At 39.4% G+C, this 27,597-nt stretch overlaps 1 protein-coding gene across 1 annotated transcript; it reads left to right on the top strand.

Annotated features, from left to right (window-relative positions):
* Window positions 1-20: 20 nt before the first annotated feature.
* LOC140943498 (uncharacterized) lies at window positions 21-25,733 on the top strand. Its single transcript, XM_073392591.1, has 18 exons — window positions 21-123; window positions 402-569; window positions 1,139-1,249; window positions 1,553-1,582; window positions 2,294-2,389; window positions 2,805-2,825; window positions 2,927-3,030; window positions 3,736-3,766; window positions 3,854-3,948; window positions 4,176-4,680; window positions 5,071-5,313; window positions 8,208-9,094; window positions 11,241-11,437; window positions 17,578-17,693; window positions 18,468-18,626; window positions 19,015-19,221; window positions 22,129-23,000; window positions 25,148-25,733. Exons 1-18 carry the CDS (start codon window positions 63-65, stop codon window positions 25,343-25,345), a joined length of 4,101 nt encoding a protein of 1,366 aa, XP_073248692.1. The 5' UTR covers window positions 21-62; the 3' UTR covers window positions 25,346-25,733.
* Window positions 25,734-27,597: the final 1,864 nt, after the last annotated feature.

Genomic DNA, 27,597 nt, shown 5'->3' with positions numbered 1-27,597 from the left:
TTGTGTACTCCTGTTCTGAGCATCCTGAATTTTGGACATCGTTACTCCATCTTCCGTGTAAAATGCAGTCGTCACTGTTTAAGTTTTTCGGAATTAGGCATACAGAGGCTTCAGAAAATTCAGGTAGTTTTGTTGTTACAGCAACAAGTCATAAATCCAGATATTGTAGGGCAGGTACCCTGTGTAGGGGCGTTTTCAGTAGATTGCCCTTCACTGCACTTCACTGCAAGGGTCTGCACAAGAACAAGGAAAAAGAACCTTGATCAATCTTTTAAACTTACATTTGAGGCTCATTTAATGCCCCTAATTTCTGCATCCTTAAGTTCTTAAAGTAAGACTGTTCGTTGATTCAGGCATTTAAAATCTTAACTTTGAAGTTTGACAGCACTCTTCATTCCCAGCTACCGCGGAAAACGAGAAAAAGTCACCCTGGAGCAAGTTTGATGATTTACCCCTGGAAGAGAAGCGTCAGTTGTACCGATGTGGGACAAATTTCGTGACTTTGAAGGACATTCCAAGCTGGACAGAATACCGAAAGGATAATTTTTATGCTATTTATGGAAGGAAAGGTAGATACTGAAAGTTATATCGATTGTTTAGCTTCAATTCAGTTGTTGAAAAAAATGGAAGATTCATAATAAGCGTTGAGTGGGCTAACGGCTTTATTACATTATTAATGGTACAAAGTAGCTCAAAGCCCATGCATATTAAAGGTGGATCACAGAACAGTTAAGGACTGCAACCTCAGGAGATCTGTAATCTGAGTTCTCTCTTACATTAGCCGACAAATGTATCTCCCATCGTCATTAACCCCTTGACACACAAATTGAGCCATTTCCTGACTGTAATGATGAAAGACTCTGAAAATGATGTAAGTTCCATGAAAATGCTACGAGAACCCATAACGTAAATATCAAAAGCTGTAACTTCCATTGTGATATTTCTTTGTTGTAAGCATTGTTTTTGTCATGCAAATATGCCAACCAGAGGAACAAAAGACCTCATATTCTAAGAGCTAACAAGCCGCTGGTTGGCACCATTTTTAAAATACCAATACAAAGTAGCTGACATAATGTGAAATATCACTATACAAGCAAAACGGTGACAAAAATTTCTCCCTTCATTTTATCTCAATCAGGGAAAACACCGGAGAAACCATCTTTTGCAGTCAATGAACTGCTCAATGAAAAAGTTTCATTATGGCAAGGAGATATAACTAGTCTTGAAATTGATGCTATAGTGAATGCAGGTAAGGCATATTGGTATGTTCAACGATGATTTTGTCAGCACCAAAATTTCTTGGATGTGGGGATAACCAAATTTTCTTACTCACGGTGCTCCGCTGCATGCACACGCTTTGTGACCACGAGAGCTCCGCTATTAATTTGTATGCATAGAAGACATTTTTTGGAGGGTATAAAACAAATCACATAATGACTGGTTCGACAGGAAATTAGTTAATTTTGTTTGAATCTCAAAGTTGAAAATCTTAGTAATTAAGTCTTTTAGTGATTTAAATACTTCATTTTTTATTTTCTTTTTAATGTCTCAGCAAACAACTCTTTACTGGGAGGAGGCGGAGGTAGGAGATTTTTTTTGATAGTTTTTAATTATCTTTTATATTATAAATTACTGTAAAATTCTGAAAATAAGCCCCTCCATGTATAAGCCCCTCCAAATAGAAGCCCCCCCCAAATCGTAAGTTACGCAAAAAACCCTCCATTAAATCGCCCCTCTGAATATAAGCCCCCGGGTGCTTGTACTTGGAATTTGCCCTCGAATACAAAGTAAAACAAAGCAAAAATGGTAAATTTCCTTCCCACTACAAGCTAGCCCAATCGATTTTGAAACGCAAATTTCCCTCCGTACATAAGCCCCTCCGATTATAAGCCCCTCCAAAAATAAGCCCCTCAAAAAGGGCCTTTGAAAAATATAAGCCCCGGGGGTTATTTTCGAAACTTACTTATGGTAACTTACAAGAAGTTAACTAATAAATATTTTTTAATTGTAAGGGGTTTCTTGTCTAGAAAATCTAGCCTGTATTAGTAGGCTCATGGTTGAAGTCTCATGAACACATACATGAAGCAAAGCTCAAATAGGAGAGTGGTTAATTTGAATGAGTGTTTTCTCTGAAGATTGATAGTTACATAGCAGAAGAAATACCAGTAATTACCATGTCAGGAAAAAAAGATTTTACATTTGGTATCAAAAGGTTTCCATGGGCAACAAGGAGGGGCCTGGGCTTGAGCAAACATAAATTATTATGATGATGTCTTTTTTTATTTTATAATAGTTGATGGCTGTATCCATCGTGCAGCTGGATCAACACTACGCAAGGAGTGTGCAGCCCTTAATGGCTGCTCTACAGGAGATGCAAAGATCACATCAGGTTGTGTATTTAATCTGAAGGAGATAAAAACATGTACAGGCCACCGTGGAAATAACCAAAGTACATGTAATTGTTTATATGAAGGATCAGGTATAGCGGAGCTTGTCTCCTTCACAGCTGCTTGGGCTGGAGTCGCCCCCACGCATTGGGGTGACTCAATGGGACAGCTGCGAAGAAGACGGCCGAGCATAACAATATTCCTGTTGTCTTTGTTGCGATAACACAGTGGAATTTAGACTATGTGTACATGTAGGCTCCTTGTAATAAAACGTAGCTTTATATGTGGTCCCAAATAAAATTACTGGTAATAGAAAGTAAGCTTCACAGCCCAATGAAAACACAAACGAAAAAAACAGCCCCTTTAAATGTGTGTGATAGCTGCAGCTAATAAATATTGTTCTGTCAATTCTTGCAGGGCATAAGTTACCAGCCAAGTGTAAGTCACTTTTTTATGGTTCTTTTAATATTTTGAATCTGCCTTTATTATTGTGAATTTACTGTTATTATTCCAATAACTGTAATTGTCACCTATTTCAGATGTCATTCATACTGTTGGCCCATTTGGAAAACAGGAAAAACCACTGAGAAGCTGTTACAAGAGATGTTTGGGGTTGGTGAAAAAATATGGCCTTCGAACTGTGGTAAGAGATTACTTGTAGTGAAAGAAGTTGTTGATTTTCTTATGTGGCTAAATGTAATTTAGGCAAAGTTAACCTTGAAGCAATGCTGATCAGCAGTTTTCCCAGCTATGCTGGGGTGGCCCAATGCCTCTAGCAGGGGCACCTTGTGACTTGTATACACAGTTGCTTGCTTGCAGCTCTTCGCAAAGTGTTGTAGCAATAGCTTGTTGCTTGCTTGCCATTTTGTGCTGTGTTTTTTTTCCCATCCCTTCCTCCTTCCCTCCCTCTTTGGCTTAGGGCTAGTTAAGTGTTGTTTGGTGAGTATTCTACTGACTTGTTCAGTGTGACAGTGCCTGGTGGGGGCCGCTTGCATGATTTCCATGGATACCTCCTCCTCATGCTAGAGCATTGCCCGGCTTCACCAACTTTGTAGGCACCAGTGCCCAAGCTTCTCTATTGGTGATGAGTGTAATTAAAATTAAAAGGTAATGCTTCATTGCTGATTTTAAGAAAAAAAGACGACTGTTTTGCGGTCTAACACGTCTTAACCCATTCACTCCCACAAGAAGCCAAAGTCAAAAGTTAGAGACTTTGCATCAGAGTGGTGTGATAAGTGAATAATCAAGGTGTATAAACTCTGTTTAAAATTTTATGCTCACAATGAAACTTGTAGTTGTAATATAAGCTAAAAAGTCCCTAATTTTTACATTGTTTGTTTATACAAAGGCATTCTGCTGCGTTTCAACCGGAATTTACGGTAAGGAATTTGAAAAGCTGAGTGAAAATGACCCACAAACTTTTGAAAACTACATGACAACATGACACAAGCTATTGTTCCTCACAGGTTACCCAATCTATGATGCGTCTTGTGTCGCTTTGAACACTGTCCGCAAGTGGTTGGAGGACGGAGAAAAAGATGGAAAGAAAAATGCAGAACTTGTAAGGTTGTCTCTGTGTTTGGGTGTTTTCTTTTCTTGAACCTTGACGTTTTGATCAATGTTTTAATAATCGTGCTCAGATAAGTGCTATCCCGCGTTAACGACTCGCATCCAATGCAGGTAGTAGATTTAAAAACCCACTAGCTTTAAGACTGGTCCGTTGAAAATCCGGGTTGGACGCTTTAAGAATCTTTTGAGTTCGTCTTATTTTTTACCTGCTCATTGTAGGTGGATCGCATAATCTTCTGCGTTTTTCTTGGAGAAGATCTTGAAGTCTATCAGCGCCTTTTACCGAGGTTTTTCCCTTCAGAGGATAAATATGACCAAGAAAGCGAACAGGAACAAGAGAAAGACACCGACGAGACAGAAACTGACTCGAAAGAAGATGAAAGAGCTGAGAACAAACCAAGAGAAGATAGAAAGGACAAACATTACTCAAAAGGAAATGGAAAAGACGATGTGAAAAAAGAAGAAGAAGCAAAAGGGAAGGAAGTTGGAGCTGAAACAACAGCTGAAGATAGCTCCGAGAACGATAGAAAGAATAAACACGGCTTATCAGGAAATGAAAAAGAGGAAGTTAAAAAAAGAGAAGAGGCAAAAGAGAAGGAAGATGGAGGTGAAACAAGAGCTGAAGAGAGCTCCGAGAACGATAGAAAGGATAAACACAGCTTATCTGGAAATGAAAAAGAGGAAGTTAAAAAAAGAGAAGAGGCAAAAGAAGAGAAAACAGGAGGTGTGTCCTTGTGCTCTTGTTATTACTTGTTTCATGTAGCGGAAGCCTATTTAAATGCAATGCAAACTTACTAGTTCAAAGCTAAGGTTACCACTTGTTTAAAGGTTTATCCTTCACCGTTATGTTTTAAATTTAGTAAGTAGCCGGTCTTTTGGAGGAAAGCATATTTTCATTATGTAACGTTTTTTCTACATCCTTCCCTTTTTGGTTTTTTTCCCTTTTAACGGTAAATGAAATCCCACTTATCGACCACTGTGAAACGGAATGTATCCGAAATGGTTTCATCCGAAAAAAGATTTGTGGAGTAAAACACCGGTGTTCTGTAGGTTACATGTCAGGTATTTTCCACAGTCAGTAACTGTCGCAAATGTGTTGCATTCTTCCTTAAAGATGTCGAGATGCGTGAGGAATCTATCAAGGAAAGAGTTCCCGACCAACCCAAACTTGAAAAGTTCCGAGATTCCCAAGAGGACATCACAGAAGTCGAACCCGAGAAGGTTGTGAATCAACACGTCACCTCCGAAGGGCAGGACACAACCGAGGAGAAAAAACTTTGTGATAAACAGAGTTTATCAGAAAATGAAAAAGAGGAAGTTAAAAAAGGAGAAGAGGCAAAAGAAGAGAAGATAAGAGGTGTGTCCTTGTGCTCTTTTTTTGCTTGTTTCCAGTAGCGTAAGCCTATTTAAATGCAATTCAAACTTCGTAGTTCAAAGCTAAGGTTGCCACTTGTTTAAAGGTTTATACTTTACCATTGTGTTGTAAATTAGTAAGTAGTCTTTTTGGAGAAAAGCATATTTTCATTATGTAACGTTTTGTCTACGTCCTTCCCTTTTTGGCCTTTTTCCCTTTTAACGGTAAATCCTCAGAGAGGGTTGTCCAATACTGTCAACTAGAGTCCAGTCGTATCCGTTTGCTTTTCATCGGAAAACCGGAGGTCTAGTGGTGTAAAGTCCTACCAAGTGTAGGTTATCCATTGGACACAAATAGATTCCAATGGAAAAGTACATTTTCTATTCGTGAGAGACTTAGAAAAATTTCACTCATGTTGCATGAGAGGGTAGCTTTTGCCTGAGATACTGATCTAAAAGTAAGTAACCAGGAAAATTCAAGTTAATATCATGTGTAAGTCTATTCCCACTGTTTATTATCTCCGTGTTACTTACAGTTACTGTACGCACCACTGCATGCAAGTACATGCAAGAAGACCAGTTGACAATTCATTATAATGTGTAAGAGCTGGTGCTGGAGTGTAGTTTTGAACAATTATCCGAGTAATGTATAATTATGCGAGGTGGATCAAAAGGTTCGTTATGAAATGGTTTGAAACTCCTCAATTCCTTAAAAATGACGAATCTGTTGATAATGAAAGCATATAGATGGAGCATAAACCTTATGTGGTGATCAATAGGGCTTTGCATTAATGACGTCACAAATTTCTGGTCCCTACTGTGACTCAGACATTGAACTTGACCAGTATAAGAGTTTTGTATGGGAAAGTCACGTTCGCCAACAAATTTTCGTCGCCTTTGAAGACTTTATCTCGGTTATAAGAAGCAGAATTCAGCTTGATTTCGATAACATATATCCTGAAAATAATCAACGCGTGCCAAGACAGGGCTTCAAATTAAAGCTGTTCATAAAACAGCACATTAGGTTAAATTTATAGGCAAAGGTTGCTCTTTTTTTTTCAAGTGCTTATGTTATGCAGCTTAGTACTACAGGCTGTAAAGTTAACTGTATTCGTATGGTATCTACCTGGCCGCACAACAACAGTACTTACACAATTTCTCCAGTTTGTGCTAATGTTTGCGAGAAGCACATACAAACTTGATTTTCTCTGAAGCATTTTCCGTTTTGGAGTATTACTCAGCCAATAATGTTATATCATGTTTCAGTGCGTAGAGAGCTATCTGACTAAGACAGAGCTAGCCTTCTTTCATCAAGTCGCTCTATTTTCTGATTTTAACCATTCACTCGAGTCACTTGGACCAGCTTTTGCTACCTTTAGCAGTAGTGCCTTATATATATTGGAATAAAGCTCAAAAAACATTTTAAAAAAGCTCACTGCGAGTTTTTCGAAGCTACAACAATGAAAGCGTCAAAGGACAAGGGTGAAGTTTTTAATTTTAAGAAGAAGCTTGTGTCTTTACGTGAGTTCCTTGAGCGGAAGAAATGAAACGTGCGCAAATTAGCAGAACAGCAAAGGATACTAAGTTCCAGCAATTGTTTGATAATAGGTTGAAGACAATGCAGCCCCAAACGTTGTTAAGATAATCAGTCTCGTCTTGTAGGCTGTCAGGTTAGTCGCAAATTAGTTGCGCTCGTCTTGTCAGAGTCCGGATAGTAGTTGCCTTGTAAGAAGTCGGGTTGTACGAAGACTGGAATACGACAACAACTCTGGTTCAACCACCGCTGCCAAGATCTTGGCCTTGTTCCGAGAGGACTTAGACTTAGACTCGCACAAACTCGCGCAATCTCGCCACTGCCAAGTGGATACCAATTTTGATACTCCATCGTACTCTCAGTGTAATTTCACAATTACTTCATAAAGGGAAGACGCCAAAGAATACAAATTTTAAAATTTTAAAAGATTGTGATTTTTAAGGAAAACAGGGTTTTTACCTTTAAAAAATATGTAATTGACCAATCCCATCCTTCTGGAATTTCCAATAGCCTCTGTGGTAAGGGTATTTCACCACTAAAGATTCAGTGAGGTTTTTCTTACTTAACATTGTCATGCCTTGGAGTCACAACTGGACTGTCAATGGAACTACCAGGAACAGCCTGAACATGCACTAACTCGTTGGCTAACGAAAAGGCTTCAGTGCTAAGCATGGCAGAACTTCCAGAGGCATGGGGTCACAGGGTCTTACAAATCCCATGTTGACTGTTTGTGTTTTGGTCCACAAAGTAAGTGACATTAACTAAAAGCACAAACAGTGAATCCACGAAAAAGTTTTCATAAAATAGTTAAAGATTTAGCCTTACACTTCTACGCAAGACAAAGAAACACTCTAAAGTCAAGCTTGCTTTGAATCTCTCAATTGAAGAAAAAAATATTATCCTATGATTTGTTTTTAATTTTTGGCTTAAAATAAGAAATCTCGAATTTAGAGTGAAATACAAAAACATAATACCAGAATATTTAATTTTTAGTTTTAAGCTCGTTAATGATTTACAAAAAAGTTTACTTGTAATAGAAGGTTTAATTACTTTGCAAATATAATGCATGCAAGCTGTTTATGACATATGAAGAGTAGTAGCATACGTATCATCTTATAATCTGATGAAGCTTAATGAGGATTCCAACTAACAACCATCAATTACAGGCTAGGATGTAGCCAGAATCGAGATGGGGAGGGATGAAAAACGAGCTCCCCTAAAAACGCCTGCGTGGGAGGCTAGTATCTTCTGGGTAATTTCAAAGATGGCGAACGAAGTTTACTATCAATGCTGAAATTGTACCTTAAGCAATCCTTTATTCAGTTAAGGGCTAAATGTAACAAGTCTTTATGAATCATGCCTAGGTTACTTTCCAGTGCCATCAAGGAATATACGGCAGCACGAAGCAAGACAGCTGAGTCCGCACAAAGTGCCAGCAAAGAGTAAAAGTCATATACGGCAGCACGAAGCAAATTTAGAGAGGCAGCTTAGAGAGACGCAGCAACGTGAAGAAAACTCACAAAGGCAGTTGAGCGAGATGCAGCAAAACTCACAAAGGCAGCTCAGAGAGATGCAGCAACGTGAAGAAAATTTGCGAAGACAGCTGAGAGACAAAGACCAGGAAGTAAGTGAGCTAGAGTTAAGTCTTTCGTCAGCCCAGCAAACAATAAGTGAACAGCAACAACAGGAAACATACGATTGGGTCATTTCCCGCGATGAAATTCAAATGACCAATAAATGCCTTGGCTGGGGAGCCTGGGGAAGTGTTTATGAAGGCGTGTATTGTGGCTGTACTGTAGCAGTAAAGCAAATACATGATCTGATTCTCTCCCCTGATACCATACGTCGTTTCGAGAGAGAAATCAATATTGCATCCAAGTGCCGCCATCCTCACTTACTACAGTTTATCGGTGCCACTAAAGATGAAGGAAACCCTCTTTTAGTGACCGAGCTGATGGAGAAAAGTCTGCGAGCCCTGTTAGATCAGCGACAACTCGACGAAACAGAAATACGCGTAATTTCTCTGGATGTAGCCCGAGCAATTAACTACCTTCATCAGAAGAAACCAGAACCAATCATTCACCGGGATGTGAGCAGTGCTAATGTGTTGCTATGGCGACAGGGTGACCAATGGAGAGGCAAAGTGTCAGATTATGGCACTGCTAATTTCATGCAGCAGACCATGACAGTCGGTCCTGGAGCTCCGATTTACAGCGCCCCTGAAGCACTTACATCAAACCAAACAGTCAAGGTAAGTTTTAGTAAATTAAGAATTTTTTTATTCAGCACTTTTTTATCAACATCTTCAGACTTCAAAGAGACGCGTTGGTGCAGTCATCTTGAGCACGTAGTTACTTTAAGGCCAGGTCGTTCTTTTACGACACGAGAGAAACACTACTCCACTTTACCCTTCTTCACCTAGGCATACAATTAGAAGCAGCAAAATAATGTTGAACCCGATAGCCCTGTGCAGTGTGGAATGGCAATATCCCTTGCTGCTTAAGCCCTGGTCAAACGGTGGTACCGGTGATAGCTTAAACCATCACCATTTGAACTCAAATGCTCATGGCTCCATTATTATGGTCGTTTTCAGGTGTTTATGCCACGAAAACAAATTAAGCTGCAGGCGTCTGTTGTAATTTAAATGTTCCTCATTAGTTCTTCAGTTAATCATTTTTGCGACTTCGCAGATAAAACTGATAGGGTGGGTTTTTTAAACGAAGTCCAACTTATGCCGCTGTTTAACAAATCTTTGGACCTTTAGATCTCTTCCTTAGTGGGTTCTTTTTAGAGGATAAATGCTTTTCTTGTCCAACTTATATGCTCTAACGAAACTGTTCACGTTAAATGGTGTCTACATAAAAGCGTTCGGCAAACTAAAAGTGGATTAAAATGCGTTTCTGCTAAACACTGGCTAAACTGCGTTTAAATAACTGGTTTATAGTGTCGAACCGTTCTTCAACGACTGCCTTTTGATAGTGACGTCCCAGCTTAAAAAAACTGACCATTGTAATAATTATATTCTTACCGGGGCCATCCGAAATCCGCACTGTCAGTAATGCTAATAGGATATGGGAGGCTCAGCGCGAGGCGGTAGGAGAGGGTTGCTCCTTTTTCGATAGCTACAATCACTGACAAAAATTCTTGCTCATTTGTCTTTAAGGTGCGCTTTTATGAACAATTTCTTGCTGTAAATCATATAACTTTAAATTCCAGCTCCTTCTGGGTGTTACAGCCGACAATGGTAGTGTAACATATATGGGGCGGGCGGTAAACAAGATTAATTGCAGTGAAAAGAGTGATTCGGGAAGAGAAACTAACCTTAAATAAGAAACCCAAAACGCACAGAAACGTATTACAGGTGGATTTCCACTGTCGCTTAATACGCGCGTATATAGAATAGAGGCAATATATAGAAGGTCACGCGTAAAAGAAAAAGTTGAACCTCGCTCAACGAGCGTGAAAATTTGCCAGCGTACGCACGTGAAAATTACGCGATAGAGGAAATCAATCCTTATAGAATCGGTACGGGCTGTGGGCGGCGTGCTGGAGTAACAACATCTTTTTAAAAGGCTTTCCTTATTAAAGCTGACTAAGGGTGGATTTCCATTGTCGCGTAATTTTTACGTGCGTACGTGCGTAAAATTTACTTTCGCAAATGAAATAAGGGCAATGTTTGAAAGGTCGCACGTAAACGTAAAATTTGAACCTCACTCAACTCCAAAAAGCTCAACACTTTATATCTTGCGTCTATTTTATTTACGAGATAAAAATTTACGTTACAGTGAAGTAATACCGAACCAAAATGCTCCCAACAACGTTCGATGCTTAATGACCTTTATAGAGAGGTTATTTTGGCCTTTGGGACGCACTTTAGAGGTTTTTGTCCAGAGGTTCAATAAAAAGTAAACATATTGTCTGTCCGCTAGGACACAGGACATATTTATCAGAAGAGTTTCGACTGTAGAAGCAGATAGGCCAGTAAATAAATAATAACCACACTGTTCTTGTCTACTTCAGTTTTTTTGGAGGGGGAAGGTTAGGGGTACCCTAGGGCACCCATCCTATCCCTACAGGATAGGATGGGTGCTTATTCGAGATGGGCTATATTGTAATTCGAGGCTGGGCGCTTAATTGAATAAATACGACATGTGTTAGACTTTACCTTCCTTTATCTCCTGAATTTACTAAGGAACAGACAAATGAAGACACGAACTTAACCCCCTCCCCTCCCCCTTAATCTGCATAATTCTTCCGATCATACTCAGCTTCATCTAATAAATGTTAAATAGCTAAATAAATATTAAAAATGACACTAAGTGCTGGGTATAACTGGTAGTAGTATAATAGGATTCTCTAACGCAAATAACAAGAAATAGTCTGTGTATTGTTCATAGGTTGATGTTTATAGCTTTGGTGTGCTTCTTTGTCACATGTGCATCCGGCAACAACCAGATCCTTCAAGACGTGAACTGCAAGTTGTACTGATGTCCAATCGCGCCTTAAGAGGCCTGGTACGGCGATGCCTGCAGACAGATCCTGAAGCGAGACCAACCATGCAGGAGATCATCAATGAACTATCCAGAACTGTGTAACGTCTATCAAATATTTTGTGAAAACGTTCGCAGTTGATAGAATTGTATTGCTAAAATGTCTATTGCAAGAAGTCGTGTCCAATTGTTTATCGTGACAAAGTAGTGAACAAAAGTCTTACTGGGAAAGCAGGTTGAAAACAAACCACTTATTGGAAGTAGCGAGGACTTTTCTGTAAAATTTTAGTAACGATACCCAGAAGTTATACAGCTGTGTGTATTTTTTGTATTTCCCTTCGTGGTTAATAGGAAATGCCTTTTTGGGGGTAGCGTTGTTAAAAACAAGGTAAATTATAGGTCTGAGAGAAAACCACTGAGACGCTAGTCTATGTCCTAAGCTTGCTTATACGATGGTTAAATTGGAACAATTTTTTCGTATGCAATAGATTACGTTACTTGTAAAATATTTTTACAGGGGCGTAGCTAGGAATTTTCAAAGGAGGGGGGGGGGGGGACTGGGGGGGGGGTCACGCTGTGTCACACCCAGGGTACTTACCAGATTGGTATGTCCACATTCAGGCCGTGTTTTACTACAAGTGACACAAGTGACATTGTTTTGGATGAGCAGTGAGATAGCTGCATAGATTAATTCAGTTCCACGTAGCATAATATACTCTATTTTACTTGCGAACAAGGAACAAGAACATGGTCCACTGTTGACGTTCGGTTCTGCAAATGGGGTAAGCAACAATATAGCACTGGAAAAGATTTATTGCATGTTGATTCTTCGGATACGCAGGTTTTGGCCACCTGAATTTTAGGGACATAAAACAACTACCTTACAAAGGGGGGATCACGGGCACCCCAGGAGAAGCCGCTAGCTACGCCCCTGTTTACATTCATTTTATTATTTCTTGTGAAGAAGTTCATACACACGAAGTAGACAATTTATTTTTTTAAAATACTGTTATAATCAGAATTGAAGATACGAGTAGATATGGCAGTTATTACAAGTTGTAGAATGTACAATTAAATACGCGTAGTAGTTACTAAATAGCAGTTATGTTAGATTGGAGTAGACATGAGTTCCCTATGCCGGTAATAGGTAACTTAGTCATAAAGCAGTGTTTGCTTCAATGTCTATGTACCTATTTATTATGAAGTAGGTTGTAGACGTAAAAGGTACCGGTAGATATGTCGCCTATATAAAAATTCAATTTAGGCTATATATACCGTTGAATCCGTCGAGTAGTAAAGCCCATTAGGTATTTGTAATAAAAGTTTCGTACCCAAAAGGTAACTTACCTATGAAATAGAATTTACCAAAATTTATGCAGTTGTAGTTATGTGCTTATGAAGTAGACAATGTTGAAATAGACAATATCGAGTAAAGAAACAATTGTATCAGTTGTTGGCTTATGAAACGTTTTACGCCGATTAAATCTGCGGAGTAGAGTTTCCTGTCCGATAGGTAACTTACTTCTGAAAAGGAATATACCTTAATTCATAAGTTACTTATGAGGTAGGTCAAGCAAATGAAACAGACAATGTTAAAAAGATATAATATTAAACCTGCGTAACAGTAAGCGATATGTAATTAGAGTTTCCTATCCAACAGGTTATTTACAAAATCGACTGCACATCAATTCATATTTGCTAATAAATTTAATCGTCAATATTAATTAAAGAAATGAGTAGAAATGAGTAGATGTATCGCTTATATATGGTATATCATAAAAGTTTCTTAATTCAACAGATAACTCGACTTATAAAATAGGGTTTTACCAAAATTCGCGTTATTAATTTACTTGTAAAGTAGGTCATGCACTACCCTGGGTGCGAGAGGCTTTTCATGCGCGGTTTCCGGTTTCGGTCAAGTCTTAAAAAGTGACGCCTTATTCCGCCTTCGGCTGAACACGTGTCGGCCTGCGGCCGACGAAACGAGGCTCCCCGTCGCACGCGAGAAAAAACCTGTAGTACCCAGGGTAATCATGCACTTCAAATATACCACATTATAAGGAAACGAGTAGTTATATGGCGGAGGCCTCTCTTCTTTCTTTCCCCTTTCCATCGTACCCAGCGCGCTCTCTATTTCTTTCCCCCCAGTCCCCCCAAAACACAAAGAGCCCTCTGCGGAGGACAGAATCACTGTTTTAAAAAGCGATCCTATTCAATACTAGGTTCAACCCATTTCACAATGCGACTGACGGCTAACAATTTGATCATCTATTTTGAAGTCCGTAAGGACCTCTTGGTTGAACATTACCCTTTTCTGGAAAATGAACAATCCTCTAAGAGTCTTTATTCATTTAGGAAGTCCCAAGTAAGATGAGCTGCCGTATCATCACGTCTCTTGTCTTAATTGTGTTCACCTTACCCTAGGTTGAAGGTTATTTCCCTAGGATTTGTACATTCCTGACGAATCTGAAAAACAAGAAATGTTGTCCAATCCCAATAGGCTTTAGTGCACCATGCGGTAGCGATGAAAACAGAGGTACATGACAGGAATTGATCATTCGTGATCGGACCTTCAAGTTCAGTCATAACCAACCTTTCCAGAAAGACGTCAAGCGCCATAACTGACCTCATGCTCTTTACCACAAAACGTGCAAATGCAATTAAAACTCTGCTGGATATGACTGCAGCAAGTGCGAGTTTGGCTACTTTGACAATGAATGCACGCAGAAAAAAAAACCCTGACTCGCAAAAATTTTCTCAAGTTGTCAGCCGAGGAGAAGGATCAATACATCAGGTACATCAACATGTCCAGGCACTACATAAGCGATTATGTGGTGACTTTGACACCATACAGTGAAGAGGTCAACAAAATCCTTAATTAAGTCCAACCGCGACCCGACAGCACTCTTTCACGACGTCAGCAACTATGACTTGTTGGTGTGAATGCACTACTATGCTGCACGAGACACCAACATAACATGACGACGGCAGATATTGAGTTTGCGCATGACGGGCAGGGGTTTCCTACGTGGCATCGACTGTACATGTTGGCTTGGGGGGAAAAAACCTTGCAGGAAATTAGTAACGATGATAAACTTTGCTATTCCTCATTGGGACTGGACCGGAAGTGAAACACAATGTGATCCCGCTATATATTCTGAAGAGCTTCTTGGTGCAACAAACCAAGTTGATGGAACTGTGAAGGGTAAATACTTTGACAACATGCTTAGAATAATATGCGGTGAACATCATTCAGAAGAATCACGGTCTTTCGGAAGTGACCCACATTCAGACCAGTGTATAATTATTCATGTTGTCATAATGGATTGTGTTTTATTAGTGAGTGCTAAAGTGCTGAGCCTGCAAGGGCCACCTGTGAAGTGATCATTGAATCATGATTATGATTCCAGAGATGATTTTATTAGTCCTATTGGAATCATAGCTATGATTATTAGAACTATAAATTATGGTTATGATTCCAGAGATGATTTTAATGGTCCTTTTGGAATCATAGCTATGATTATCAGCACTGTAAACCATAATGAAGATTCCTGGGATGATTTTACTAATAGTCCAATAGTAATCATAATCATTTTATCATGATTAAGATTATGATGTTTCAGGATCGAATATGCAGCCACATGAATTGATCGAGTTAATTTTGGTAGTCTTTGTTTCGCGTGTAGCGTGTTCTTGTCCCGTGCGAGTAGGGACTTCTCTCTTGCCTCTGTTGTTCCCTTCATAGCTCATAGAGGTAGGTGTATACTCGTATAGGCTCTTGTTCCGATTGATGGTTCAAAGAACGAGGCATATAAATGTGGACGTTCTTGTTTTGCAGCGCTTTGTCTCGCGCGGTTTTGTAGCTCACCGGAAGTGAAATTTCACGTTTTTGGCAGGTTAAAACACGGGGAAGAAAAATCGCTATCGAAAAAAATTTTTTGCTTTCCTTATCAAAACACTGTATAGATTCTATCAAGCAAATAAAAAAATTTCTGTCATATACACTTTAAAGAATGTAAATGAAACATTATTAGACCAATATTTCAAAAGCTATGTCACATGAAAAAGTGACTGGAAATAATTCAATTATAGAACAGATTCAGAAAAAAGTAGCAAAAATTATGCAGAGTTTACTCACCAGATAAAGAAGGTTTTCCATTTTGTTTGGAAAAGTAATCAGAAATTTTAAGAGATCTCTTCTTTGCATTACTAGTGGTATGTGAAGTCTCGTCGTTCGTATTTATGTTGCCGTGTACCATGTGCACTTCTTTGTTCGTATTAACCGCCGGATTGAATGTTCCTTGATGACCAGAGCTGCACACAATTCTGCGGTTTAAGTACTTTCGATGACAAAATGTTTTTATAAACAGACCGTGTTCAACAAAACTTACAATTGGAATGCTCAACGAGCCGTGAAGCCTGACATCAAAAGACGGACTTCGCGCTGATCGAGCTAAAATCAGGACGCACAATAACAAGAGAAACAATAACTTCATGATCTTCCAAAAATCAAGGTTGAAACTAATAAACAATTTGTTTGAGAATCGCCTTATAAACTAAACCCAGTTATTACTTTGGATCGAAATTGACCAATTACGAAACAACGCGTTTTCCTGAGAGGTCCGCAGGAAAAAGAAGCCATTTAAAAGACGTTTACCTCTGCTAGGTTAGAAGCGAAAAAATATTTTACAATTGTAATGACTAATGCTTCATTCTGTCTATTTATCTGCGCGTTTGTCTTTGCCAGTAACTCTGGTCACTTTCGAATTAACGATTTTTTGCTATTTTTCACTCCGTTACTTTTGTTAAATTATTTTTTGTTAAATTTATTTTTATTCTTGCAAAAAAGTGTAGGGGGGGGGGGGGGGGGGCTAAAGCCCCCCCAGCCCCTCCCGCTGCGCGGTCCCTGACGTTTCATGTGTACCGTGCTTGTTTCGACTCATGGCTTTAAGAACGAGTCATGTTGCACGTTAGGCTTGCCGGTCTCGACTTAGGGCTTAAAGAACGAGTTATGTTACACGTACAGTCTGCTTGTTTTGACTCATGGCACGACTAGACTTCCCGTGATTCCATCGGAATCGATGTGTTTCCAATGGATCCGATGGACTCCATCCGATGACTTTCCAACCCTTCTCAAAGTATTGTTTACACTTCCGGTTTCATTTTTCGACTAGACTCCGTCGGACTCCAGGTTTTGTCCACTGGAATCTGGTCGAGAGTACTTGACATGTGTGTCCTGCTGATGAATATATTTCCTGCAGAATGTACAATCATAGTTAGGGTGGTTTTACTAAACCTGCGAAACAGTGCATAAGTGGCAAATAGTTATAAGTAAACAAAAGAAAACATTGCCATTGGCAATTAGGTCAGCAATTCAATGACAGGAAAGAAGTCTACAATAAAGTGTGATTTCAGTGATTTACTTTTAGAGTTTTTGTTTTGCTAATAGACCAAACGCTTTTTTGATTTTCTTGCATCCATTGTCATCACTGTGGCTGCTCCGGCAAGGGACGATTTCGTTGAAAACCCAGCGATAGATGGAAAACACATGACGAAGGCAATGTTGATAGGTGCCCATACAGGATCTGGCTCAACAGACCCACCGGTAACTCAGTTAACAAATCTATTTTGTTCTTGTGTAATTTGCATTGAATCCCGTTATCACTCGGTTTTCCACCGTGAAAATACACAAGAACATTTGCCATTTGTTAAAATCAGTTAACTTTTGTTAAGTAATCGGAAATGACCCAGTTAAAGTTAAGTTCCCTAGTGTGAACGCGGCCATACCATATTTTAGATGTTTTGGTATTTTGATTTATTAGGGGATCATGTTACAGTCTTCCTTCAACGCAACGGCTATCTATCAAATGTGGACCGATGGAGGCCGCATTGTGGACGTTTGACTGTATAATCGAACTCACCTGAGCCCGGGGACTCGACAGAAAAGCCTCCTCAAACCAAGAACGTGCGTCCAGTACTCCGTCATTTGATGATGATGCCGCTAAGAAGTCTCTCTCCATGAACGATCTGCTCCGTTGGAAAGTGCTTCCAACAGCAATCGACTCCAGGGGACGGTGAACAAAGCGCTGTATACTATATATTTCTTTTGATTCAGTCCGGTTCATGACTAAAACTAACGGAAATAGAAGAAAAAGCCATTATTGAACTCGCGACAACTCGCGCCAAAACTCACCAATCGACTTTCTGAACATACAGTTTTCTTTACAGCGGTTTTGCTTTGTAGCAATATATGCGTTGTGTACCAATATTTACGTTGTGTACTACTCCATCTTCCGTGTGAAATGTCGTCGCTGTTGAAGTTTTGGGGGTTTGGGCGTACAGAGGCTTCAGAAAATTCAGGTAGTTTTGTTGTTACAGCAACAAGTCATAAATCCAGATATTGTAGGGCAGGTACCCTGTGTAGGGGCGTTTTCAGTAGATTGCCCTTCACTGCACTTCACTGGAAAGGTCTGCACAAGAACAAGGAAAAGGAAGCTTTTATCAATCTTTTATACTTACATTTGAGGCTCATTTATTGCCCCTAATTTCTTTCCCTAATTTCTGAATCCTTATGTTCTTAAAGTAAGACTGTTCGTTGATTCAGACATTTAAAATTTGAGCATAGTGGGGGTGAAGGAAAGTCTAAACGGGCGGAAAAATAAGGCACGATGAAAAGTAAAGAACGGCGAGAAGAGCCCCTGGGGACAATGTCTTACCAGACCACTTCCAAACGGTCGCCACCGTTCTGGCTTCTAATTGGTGCCAGAAAACTTGTGTGTTTTTTGTGCTCTTTTTTTTTTACTTGTTTCCTGTAGCGGAAGCCTATTTAAATGTAAATGCAAACTTACTAGTTCAAAGCTAAGGTTGCCACTTGTTTAAAGGTTTATACTTTACCATTGTGTTGTAAATTTAGTAAGTAATGTAACGTTTTTTCTACATCCTTCCCTTTTTGGCCTTTTTCCCTTTTAACGGTAAATGAAATTCCACTTATCGACCACTGTGAAACGGAAGGTATCCGAACTGATTTCACGCGAAAAAAGATTTGTGGAATATAACACCGGTATTCTGTAGGTTACATGCAGGTATTTTCCACAGTCAGTAACTGTCGCAAATGTGTTGCATTCTGTCTTAAAGATGTCGAGATCTGTGAGGAATCTATCAAGGAATCAGTTCCCGACCAAGCCAAACTTGAAGAGAGCTCTGAGAACGTTAGAAAGGATAAACACAGCTTATCAGGAAATGAAAAAGAGGAAGTTAAAAAAAAAGAAGAGGCAAGAGAAGAGAAAATAGGAGGTGTGTCCTTGTGCTCTTGTTTTTACTTGTTTCATGTAGCGGAAACCCATTTAAATGCAATTCAAACTTCGTAGTTCAAAGCTAAGGTTGCCACTTGTTTAAAGGTTTACACTTTTCCCGTTGTGTTGTAAATTAGTAAGTAGTCTTTTTGGAGAAAACGGCATATTTTCATTATGTAACGTTTTTTCTACATCCTTCCCTTTTTGGCCTTTTTCCCTTTTAACGGTTAATGAAATCCCACTTATCGACCACTGTGAAACAGAAGGTATCCGAAATGGTTTCATCTGAAAAAAGATTTGTGGAGTAAAACACTGGTATTCTATAGGTTACATGTAGGTATTTTCCACAGTCAGTAACTGTCGCAAATGTGTTGCATTCTTTCTTAAAGATGTCGAGATGGCGGATATGGACGGAGTTCCCGACCCACCCAAACTTGAAGAGTTACTGGATTCGCGGCAAGAGGACATCACAGAAGTCGAACCCGAGAAGGTTGTGAATCAAAACGTCCCCTCTGAAGGGCAGGACACAACCAAGGAGAAAAAACCTAAAAAAACAGTTAAAAAAGGAGAAGAGGGAAAAGTAAAGAAGATAACAGGTGTGTCCTTGTGTTCTTTTTTTACTTGTTTCCTGTAGCGTAAGCCTATTTAAATGCAATTCAAACTTCGTAGTTCAAAGCTAAGGCTGTCACTTGTTTAAAGGTTTATACTTTACCATTGTGTTGTAAATTTAGTAAGTAGTCTTTTTGGAGAGAACGGCATATTTTCATTATAAAACGTTTTGTCTACATCCTTCGCTTTTTGGCCTTTTTCCCTTTTAACGGTAAATCCTCATAGAGGGTTGTCCAATACTGTCAACTAGAATCCAGTCGTATCCGTTTGCTTTTCATCGGAAAACCGGAGGTCTAGTGGTGTAAAGTCCTACCAAGTGTAGGTTATCCATTGGACACGAATAGATTCCAATGGAAAAGTACATTTTCTATTCGTGAGAGACTTAGAAAAATTTCACTCATGTTGCATGAGAGGGTAGCTTTTGCCTGAGATACTGATCTAAAAGTAAGTAACCAGGAAAATTCAAGTTAATATCATGTGTAAGTCTATTCCCACTGTTTATTATCTCCGTGTTACTTACAGTTACTGTACGCACCACTGCATGCAAGTACATGTAAGAAGACTAGTTGACAATTCATTATAATGTGTCAGAGCTGGTGTTGGAGTGTAGTTTTGAACAATTGTCCGAGTAATGTGTAATTATGCAAGGTGGATCAAAAGGTTCGTTATGAAATGGTTTGAAACTCCTCAATTCCTTAAAAATGAGGAATCTGTTGATAATGAAATCATATAGATGGAGCATGACCTTATGTGCTGATCAATAGGGCTTTGCATTAATGACGTCACAAATTTCTGGTCCCGGCTGTGACCCAGACATTGAACTTGGCCAGTATAAGAGGTTTGTATGGGAAAGTCACGTTCGCCAACAAATTTTCGTCGCCTTTGAAGATTTTTATCTCGGGTATAAGAAGGAGAATCCAGCTTGATTTTGATATCATATATCCTGAAAATAATCAACGCGTGCCAAGACAGGGCTTCAAAGCTGTTCATAAAACAGCACATTAGGTTAAATTTATAGGCAAAGGTTGCTCTTTTTTTTTTTCAAGTGCTTATGTTATGCAGCTTAGTACTACCGGCTGTAAAGTACTGTATTCGTATGGTATCTACCTGGCCGCACAACAACAGTACTTATACAATTTCTCCAGTTTGTGCTAATGTTTGCGAGAAGCACATACAAACTTGATTTTCTCTGAAGCATTTTCGATTTTGGAGTATTACTCAGCCAATAATGTTATATCATGTTTCAGTGGGTAGAGAGCTATCTGACTAAGACAGAGCTAGCCTTCTTTCATCAAGTCGCTCTATTTTCTGATTTTAACCACTCACTCGAGTCACTTGGACCAGCTTTTGCTACCTTTAGCAGTAGTGCCTTATATATATTGGAATAAAGCTCAAAAAACATTTTAAAAAAGCTCACTGCGAGTTTTTCGAGGCTAGAACAATGAAAGCGTCAAAGGACAAGAATGAAGTTTTTAATTTTAAGAAGAAGCTTCTGTCATTACGTGAGTTCCTTCTTGAGCGGAAGAAATGAAACGTGCGCAAATTAGCAGAACAGCAAAGGATACTAAGTTCCAGCAATTGTTTGATAATAGGTTGAAGACAATGCAGCCCCAAACGTTGTTAAGATAATCAGTCTCGTCATGTAGGCTGTCAGGTTAGTCGCAAACTAGTTGCGCTCGTCTTGTCAGAGTCCGGATAGTAGTAGCCTTGTGAGAAGTCGGGTTGTACGAAGACTGGAATACGACAACAACTCTAGTTCAACCACCGCTGCCAAGATCTTGGCCTTGTTCCGAGAGGACTTAGACTTAGACTCGCACAAACTCGCGCAATCTCGCCACTGCCAAGTGGATACCAATTTTGATACTCCATCGTACTCTCAGTGTAATTTCACAATTACTTCATAAAGGGAAGACGCCAAAGAATACAAATTTCAAAATTTTAAAAGATTGTGATTTTTAAGGAAAACAGGGTTTTTACCTTTAAAAAATATGTAATTGACCAATCCCACCCTTCTGGAATTTTCAATAGCCTCTGTGGTAAGGGTATTTCACCACTAAAGATTCAGTGAGGTTTTTCTTACTTAACATTGTCATGCCTTGGAGTCACAACTGGACTGTCAATGGAACTACCAGGAACAGCCTGAACATGCACTAACTCGTTGGCTAACGAAAAGGCTTCAGTGCTAAGCATGGCAGAACTTCCAGAGGCATGGGGTCACAGGGTCTTACAAATCCCATGTTGACTGTTTGTGTTTTGGTAAACAAAGTAAGTGACATTAACTAAAAGCACAAACAGTGAATCCACGAAAAAGTTTTCATAAAATAGTTTAAGTTTTAGTCTTACACTTCTACGCGAGACAAAGAAACACTCTAAATTCAAGATTGCTTTGAATCTCTCAATTGAAGAAAAAAATATTATCCTATGATTTGTTTTTAATTTTTGGCTTAAAATAAGAAATCTCGAATTTAGAGTGAAATACAAAAACATAATACCAGAATATTTAATTTTTAGTTTTAAGCTCGTTAATGATTTACAAAAAAGTTTACTTGTAATAGAAGGTTTAATTACTTTGCAAATATAATGCATGCAAGCTGTTTATGACATATGAAGAGTAGTAGCATACGTATCATCTTATAATCTGATGAAGCTTAATGAGGATTCCAACTGACAACCATCAATGACAGGCTAGGATGTAGCCAGAATCGAGATGGGGAGGGATGAAAAACGAGCTCCCCTAAAAACGCCTGCGTGGGAGGCTAGTATCTTCTGGGTAATTTCAAAGATGGCGAACGAAGTTGGTTATCAATGCTGAAATTGTACCTTAAGCAATCCTTTATTCAGTTAAGGGCTAAATGTAACAAGTCTTTATGAATCATGCCTGGGTTACTTTCCAGGGCCATCAAGGAATATACCGCAGCACGAAGCAAGACAGCTGAGTCACAAAGGGCCAACAAAGAAAGCACGTCCTATACGGCAGCACGAAGCAAATTTAGAGAGGCAGCTTGGAGAGACGCAGCAACGTGAAGAAAACTCACAAAGGCAGTTGAGCGAGATGCAGCAAAACTCACAAAGGCAGCTCAGGGAGATGCAGCAACGTGAAGAAAATTTGCGAAGACAGCTGAGAGACAAAGACCAGGAAGTAAGTGAGCTAGAGTTAAGTCTTTCGTCAGCCCAGCAAACAATAAGTGAACAGCAACAACAGGAAACATACGATTGGGTCATTGCCCGCGATGAAATTCAAATGACCAATAAATGCCTTGGCTGGGGAGCCTGGGGAAGTGTTTATGAAGGCGTGTATTGTGGCTGTACTGTAGCAGTAAAGCAAATACATGATCTGATTCTCTCCCCTGATACCATACGTCGTTTCGAGAGAGAAATCAATATTGCATCTAAGTGCCGCCATCCTCACTTACTACAGTTTATCGGTGCCACGAAAGATGAAGGAAACCCTCTTTTAGTGACCGAACTGATGGAGAAAAGTCTGCGAGCCCTGTTAGATCAGCGACAACTCAACGAAACAGAAATACGCATAATTTCTCTGGATGTAGCCCGAGCAATTAATTACCTTCATCAGAAGAAACCAGAACCAATCATTCACCGGGATGTGAGCAGTGCTAATGTGTTGCTATGGCGACAGGGTGACCAATGGAGAGGCAAAGTGTCAGATTATGGCACTGCTAATTTCATGCAGCAGACCATGACAGTCGGTCCTGGAGCTCCGATTTACAGCGCCCCTGAAGCACTTACATCAAACCAAACAATCAAGGTAAGTTTTAGTAAATTTAGAATATTTTTATTCAGCACTTTTTTATCAACATCTTCAGACTTCAAAGAGACGCGTTGGTGCAGTCATCTTGAGCACGTAGCTACTTTCAGGCCAGGTCGTTCTTTTACGACACGAGAGAAACACTACTCCACTTTACCCTTCTTCACCTAGGCATACAATTAGAAGCAGCAAAATAATGTTGAACCCGATAGCCCTGTGCAGTGTGGAATGGCAATATCCCTTGCTGCTTAAGCCCTGGTCAAACGGTGGTACCGGTGATAGCTTAAACCATCGCCATTTGAACTCAAATGCTCATGGCTCCATTATTATGGTCGTTTTCAGGTGTTTATGCCACGAAAACAAATTAAGCTGCAGGCGTCTGTTGTAATTTAAATGTTCCTCATTAGTTCTTCAGTTAATCATTTTTGCGACTTCGCAGATAAAACTGATAGGGCGGGTTTTTTAAACGAAGTCCAACTTATGCCGCTGTTTAACAAATCTTTGGACCTTTAGATCTCTTCCTTAGTGGGTTCTTTTTAGATGATAAATGCTTTTCTTGTCCAACTTATATGCTCTAACGAAACTGTTCACGTTAAATGGTGTCTACATAAAAGCGTTCGGCAAACTAAAAATGGATTAAAACGCGTTTCTGTTAAACACTGGCTAAACTGCGTTTAAATAACTGGTTTATAGTGTCGAACCGTTCTTCAACGACTGCCTTTTGATAGTGACGTCCCAGCTTAAAAAAGCTGACCATTGTAATAATTATATTCTTACCGGGGCCATCCGAAATCCGCACTGTCAGTAATGCTAATAGGATATGGGAGGCTCAGCGCGAGACGGTAGGGGAGGGTTGCTCCTTTTTCGATAGCTACAATCACTGACAAAAATTCTTGCTCATTTGTCTTTAAGGTGCGCTTTTATGAACAATTTCTTGCTGTAAATCATATAACTTTAAATTCCATCTCCTTCTGGGTGTTACAGCCGACAATGGTAGTGTAACATATATGGGGCGGGCGGTAAACAAGATTAATTGCAGTGAAAAGAGTGATTCGGGAAGAGAAACTAACCTTAAATAAGAAACCGAAAACGCACAGAAACGTATTACAGGTGGATTTCCACTGTCGCTTAATACGCGCGTATATAGAATAGAGGCAATATATAGAAGGTCACGCGTAAAAGAAAAAGTTGAACCTCGCTCAACGAGCGTGAAAATTTGCCAGCGTACGCACGTGAAAATTACGCGATAGAGGAAATCAATCCTTATAGAATCGTTACGGGCTGTGGGCGGCGTGCTGGAGTAACAACATCTTTTTAAAAAGGCTTTCCTTATTAAAGCTGACTAAGGGTGGATTTCCATTGTCGCGTAATTTTTACGTGCGTACGTGCGTAAAATTTACTTTCGCAAATGAAATAAGGGCAATGTTTGAAAGGTCGCACGTAAACGTAAAATTTGAACCTCACTCAACTCCAAAAAGCTCAACACTTTATATCTTGCGTCTATTTTATTTACGAGATAAAAATTTACGTTACAGTGAAGTAATACCGAACCAAAATGCTCCCAACAACGTTCGATGCTTAATGACCTTTATAGAGAGGTTATTTTGGCCTTTGGGACGCACTTTAGAGGTTTTTGTCCAGAGGTTCAATAAAAAGTAAACATATTGTCTGTCCGCTAGGACACAGGACATATTTATCAGAAGAGTTTCGACTGTAGAAGCAGATAGGCCAGTAAATAAATAATAACCACACTGTTCTTGTCTACTTCAGTTTTTTTGGAGGGGGGAGGGTAGGGGTACCCTAGGGCACCCATCCTATCCCTACAGGATAGGATGGGTGCTTATTCGAGATGGGCTATATTGTAATTCGAGGCTGGGCGCTTAATTGAATAAATACGACATGTGTTAGACTTTACCTTCCTTTATCTCCTGAATTTACTAAGGAACAGACAAATGAAGACACGAACTTAACCCCCTCCCCTCCCCCTTAATCTGCATAATTCTTCCGATCATACTCAGCTTCATCTAATAAATGTTAAATAGCTAAATAAATATTAAAAATGACACTAAGTGCTGGGTATAACTGGTAGTAGTATAATAGGATTCTCTAACGCAAATAACAAGAAATAGTCTGTGTATTGTTCATAGGTTGATGTTTATAGCTTTGGTGTGCTTCTTTGTCACATGTGCATCCGGCAACAACCAGATCCTTCAAGACGTGAACTGCAAGTTGTACTGATGTCCAATCGCGCCTTAAGAGGCCTGGTACGGCGATGCCTGCAGACAGATCCTGAAGCGAGGCCAACCATGCAGGAGATCATCAATGAACTATCCAGAACTGTGTAACGTCTATCAAATATTTTGTGAAAACGTTCGCAGTTGATAGAATTGTATTGCTAAAATGTCTATTGCAAGAAGTCGTGTCCAATTGTTTATCTTGACAAAGTAGTGAACAAAAGTCTTACTGGGAAAGCAGGTTAAAAACAAACCACTTATTGGAAGTAGCGAGGACTTTTCTGTAAAATTTTAGTAACGATACCCAGAAGTTATACAGCTGTGTGTATTTTTTGTATTTCCCTTCGTGGTTAATAGCAAATGCCTTTTTTGGGGTAGCGTTGTTAAAAACAAGGTAAATTATAGGTCTGAGAGAAAACCACTGAGACGCTAGTCTATGTCCTAAGCTTGCTTATACGATGGTTAAATTGGAACAATTTTTTCATATGCAATAGATTACGTTACTTGTAAAATATTTTTACAGGGGCGTAGCTAGGAATTTTCAAAGAGGGGGGGGGGACTGGGGGGGGGGTCACGCTGTGTCACACCCAGGGTACTTACCAGATTGGTATGTCCACATTCAGGCCGTGTTTTACTACAAGTGACATTGTTTTGGATGAGCAGTGAGATAGCTGCATAGATTAATTCAGTTCCACGTAGCATAATATACTCTATTTTACGTGCGAACAAGGAACAAGAACATGGTCCACTGTTGACGTTCGGTTCTGCAAATGGGGTAAGCAACAATATAGCACTGGAAAAGATTTATTGCATGTTGATTCTTCGGATACGCAGGTTTTGGCCACCTGAATTTTAGGGACATAAAACAACTACCTTACAAAGGGGGGATCACGGGCACCCCAGGAGAAGCCGCTAGCTACGCCCCTGTTTACATTCATTTTATTATTTCTTGTGAAGAAGTTCATACACACGAAGTAGACAATTTATTTTTTTAAAATACTGTTATAATCAGAATTGAAGATACGAGTAGATATGGCAGTTATTACAAGTTGTAGAATGTACAATTAAATACGCGTAGTAGTTACTAAATAGCAGTTATGTTAGATTGGAGTAGACATGAGTTCCCTATGCCGGTAATAGGTAACTTAGTCATAAAGCAGGGTTTGCTTCAATGTCTATGTACCTATTTATTATGAAGTAGGTTGTAGACGTAAAAGGTACCGGTAGATATGTCGCCTATATAAAAATTCAATTTAGGCTATATATACCGTTGAATCCGTCGAGTAGTAAAGCCCATTAGGTATTTGTAATAAAAGTTTCGTACCCAAAAGGTAACTTACCTATGAAATAGAATTTACCAAAATTTATGCAGTTGTAGTTATGTGCTTATGAAGTAGACAATGTTGAAATAGACAATATCGAGTAAAGAAACAATTGTATCAGTTGTTGGCTTATGAAACGTTTTACGCCGATTAAATCTGCGGAGTAGAGTTTCCTGTCCGATAGGTAACTTACTTCTGAAAAGGAATATACCTTAATTCATAAGTTACTTATGAGGTAGGTCAAGCAAATGAAACAGACAATGTTAAAAAGATATAATATTAAACCTGCGTAACAGTAAGCGATATGTAATTAGAGTTTCCTATCCAGCAGGTTATTTACAAAATCGACTGCTTATCAATTCATATTTGCTTATAAATTTAATCGTCAATATTAATTAAAGAAATGAGTAGAAATGAGTAGATGTATCGCTTATATATGGTATATCATAAAAGTTTCTTAATTCAACAGATAACTCGACTTATAAAATAGGATTTTACCCAAATTCGCGTTATTAATTTACTTGTAAAGTAGGTCATGCACTACCCTGGGTGCGAGAGGCTTTTCATGCGCGGTTTCCGGTTTCGGTCAAGTCTTAAAAAGTGACGCGTTATTCCGCCTTCGGCCAAACACGTGTCGGCCTGCGGCCGACGAAACGAGGCTCCCCTTCGCACGCGAGAAAAAACCTCTGGTACCCAGGGTAATCATGCACTTCAAATATACCACATTATAAGGAAACGAGTAGTTATATGGCGGAGGCCTCTCTTCTTTCTTTCCCCTTTCCATCGTACCCCGCGCGCTCTCTATTTCTTCCTCCCCAGTCCCCCCACAACACAAAGAGCCCTCTGCGGAGGACAGAATCACTGTTTTAAAAAGCGATCCTATTCAATACTAGGTTCAAACCATTTCACAATGCGACTGACGGCTAACAATTTGATCATCTATTTTGAAGTCCGTAAGGACCTCTTGGTTGAACATTACCCTTTTCTGGAAAATGAACAATCCTCTAAGAGTCTTTATTCATTTAGGAAGTCCCAAGTAAG

This window comes from Porites lutea, chromosome 7 (genome assembly GCF_958299795.1).
Source record: "Porites lutea chromosome 7, jaPorLute2.1, whole genome shotgun sequence".
Taxonomy (NCBI): Eukaryota; Metazoa; Cnidaria; class Anthozoa; order Scleractinia; family Poritidae; genus Porites; species Porites lutea.
This window is presented reverse-complemented; position numbering and strand designations above follow the sequence as displayed.

Excerpts from the sequence above, each read along its gene's own strand:
- LOC140943498 (XM_073392591.1), top strand. The coding sequence starts at position 63 with ATGCAGTCGTCACTGTTTAAGTTTTTCGGAATTAGGCATACAGAGGCT. Across the intron at positions 3,949-4,175 it reads GAAAGAAAAATGCAGAACTT|GTGGATCGCATAATCTTCTG; the intron begins GTAAGGTTGTCT and ends TGCTCATTGTAG. Across the intron at positions 23,001-25,147 it reads CATCAAACCAAACAATCAAG|GTTGATGTTTATAGCTTTGG; the intron begins GTAAGTTTTAGT and ends TATTGTTCATAG.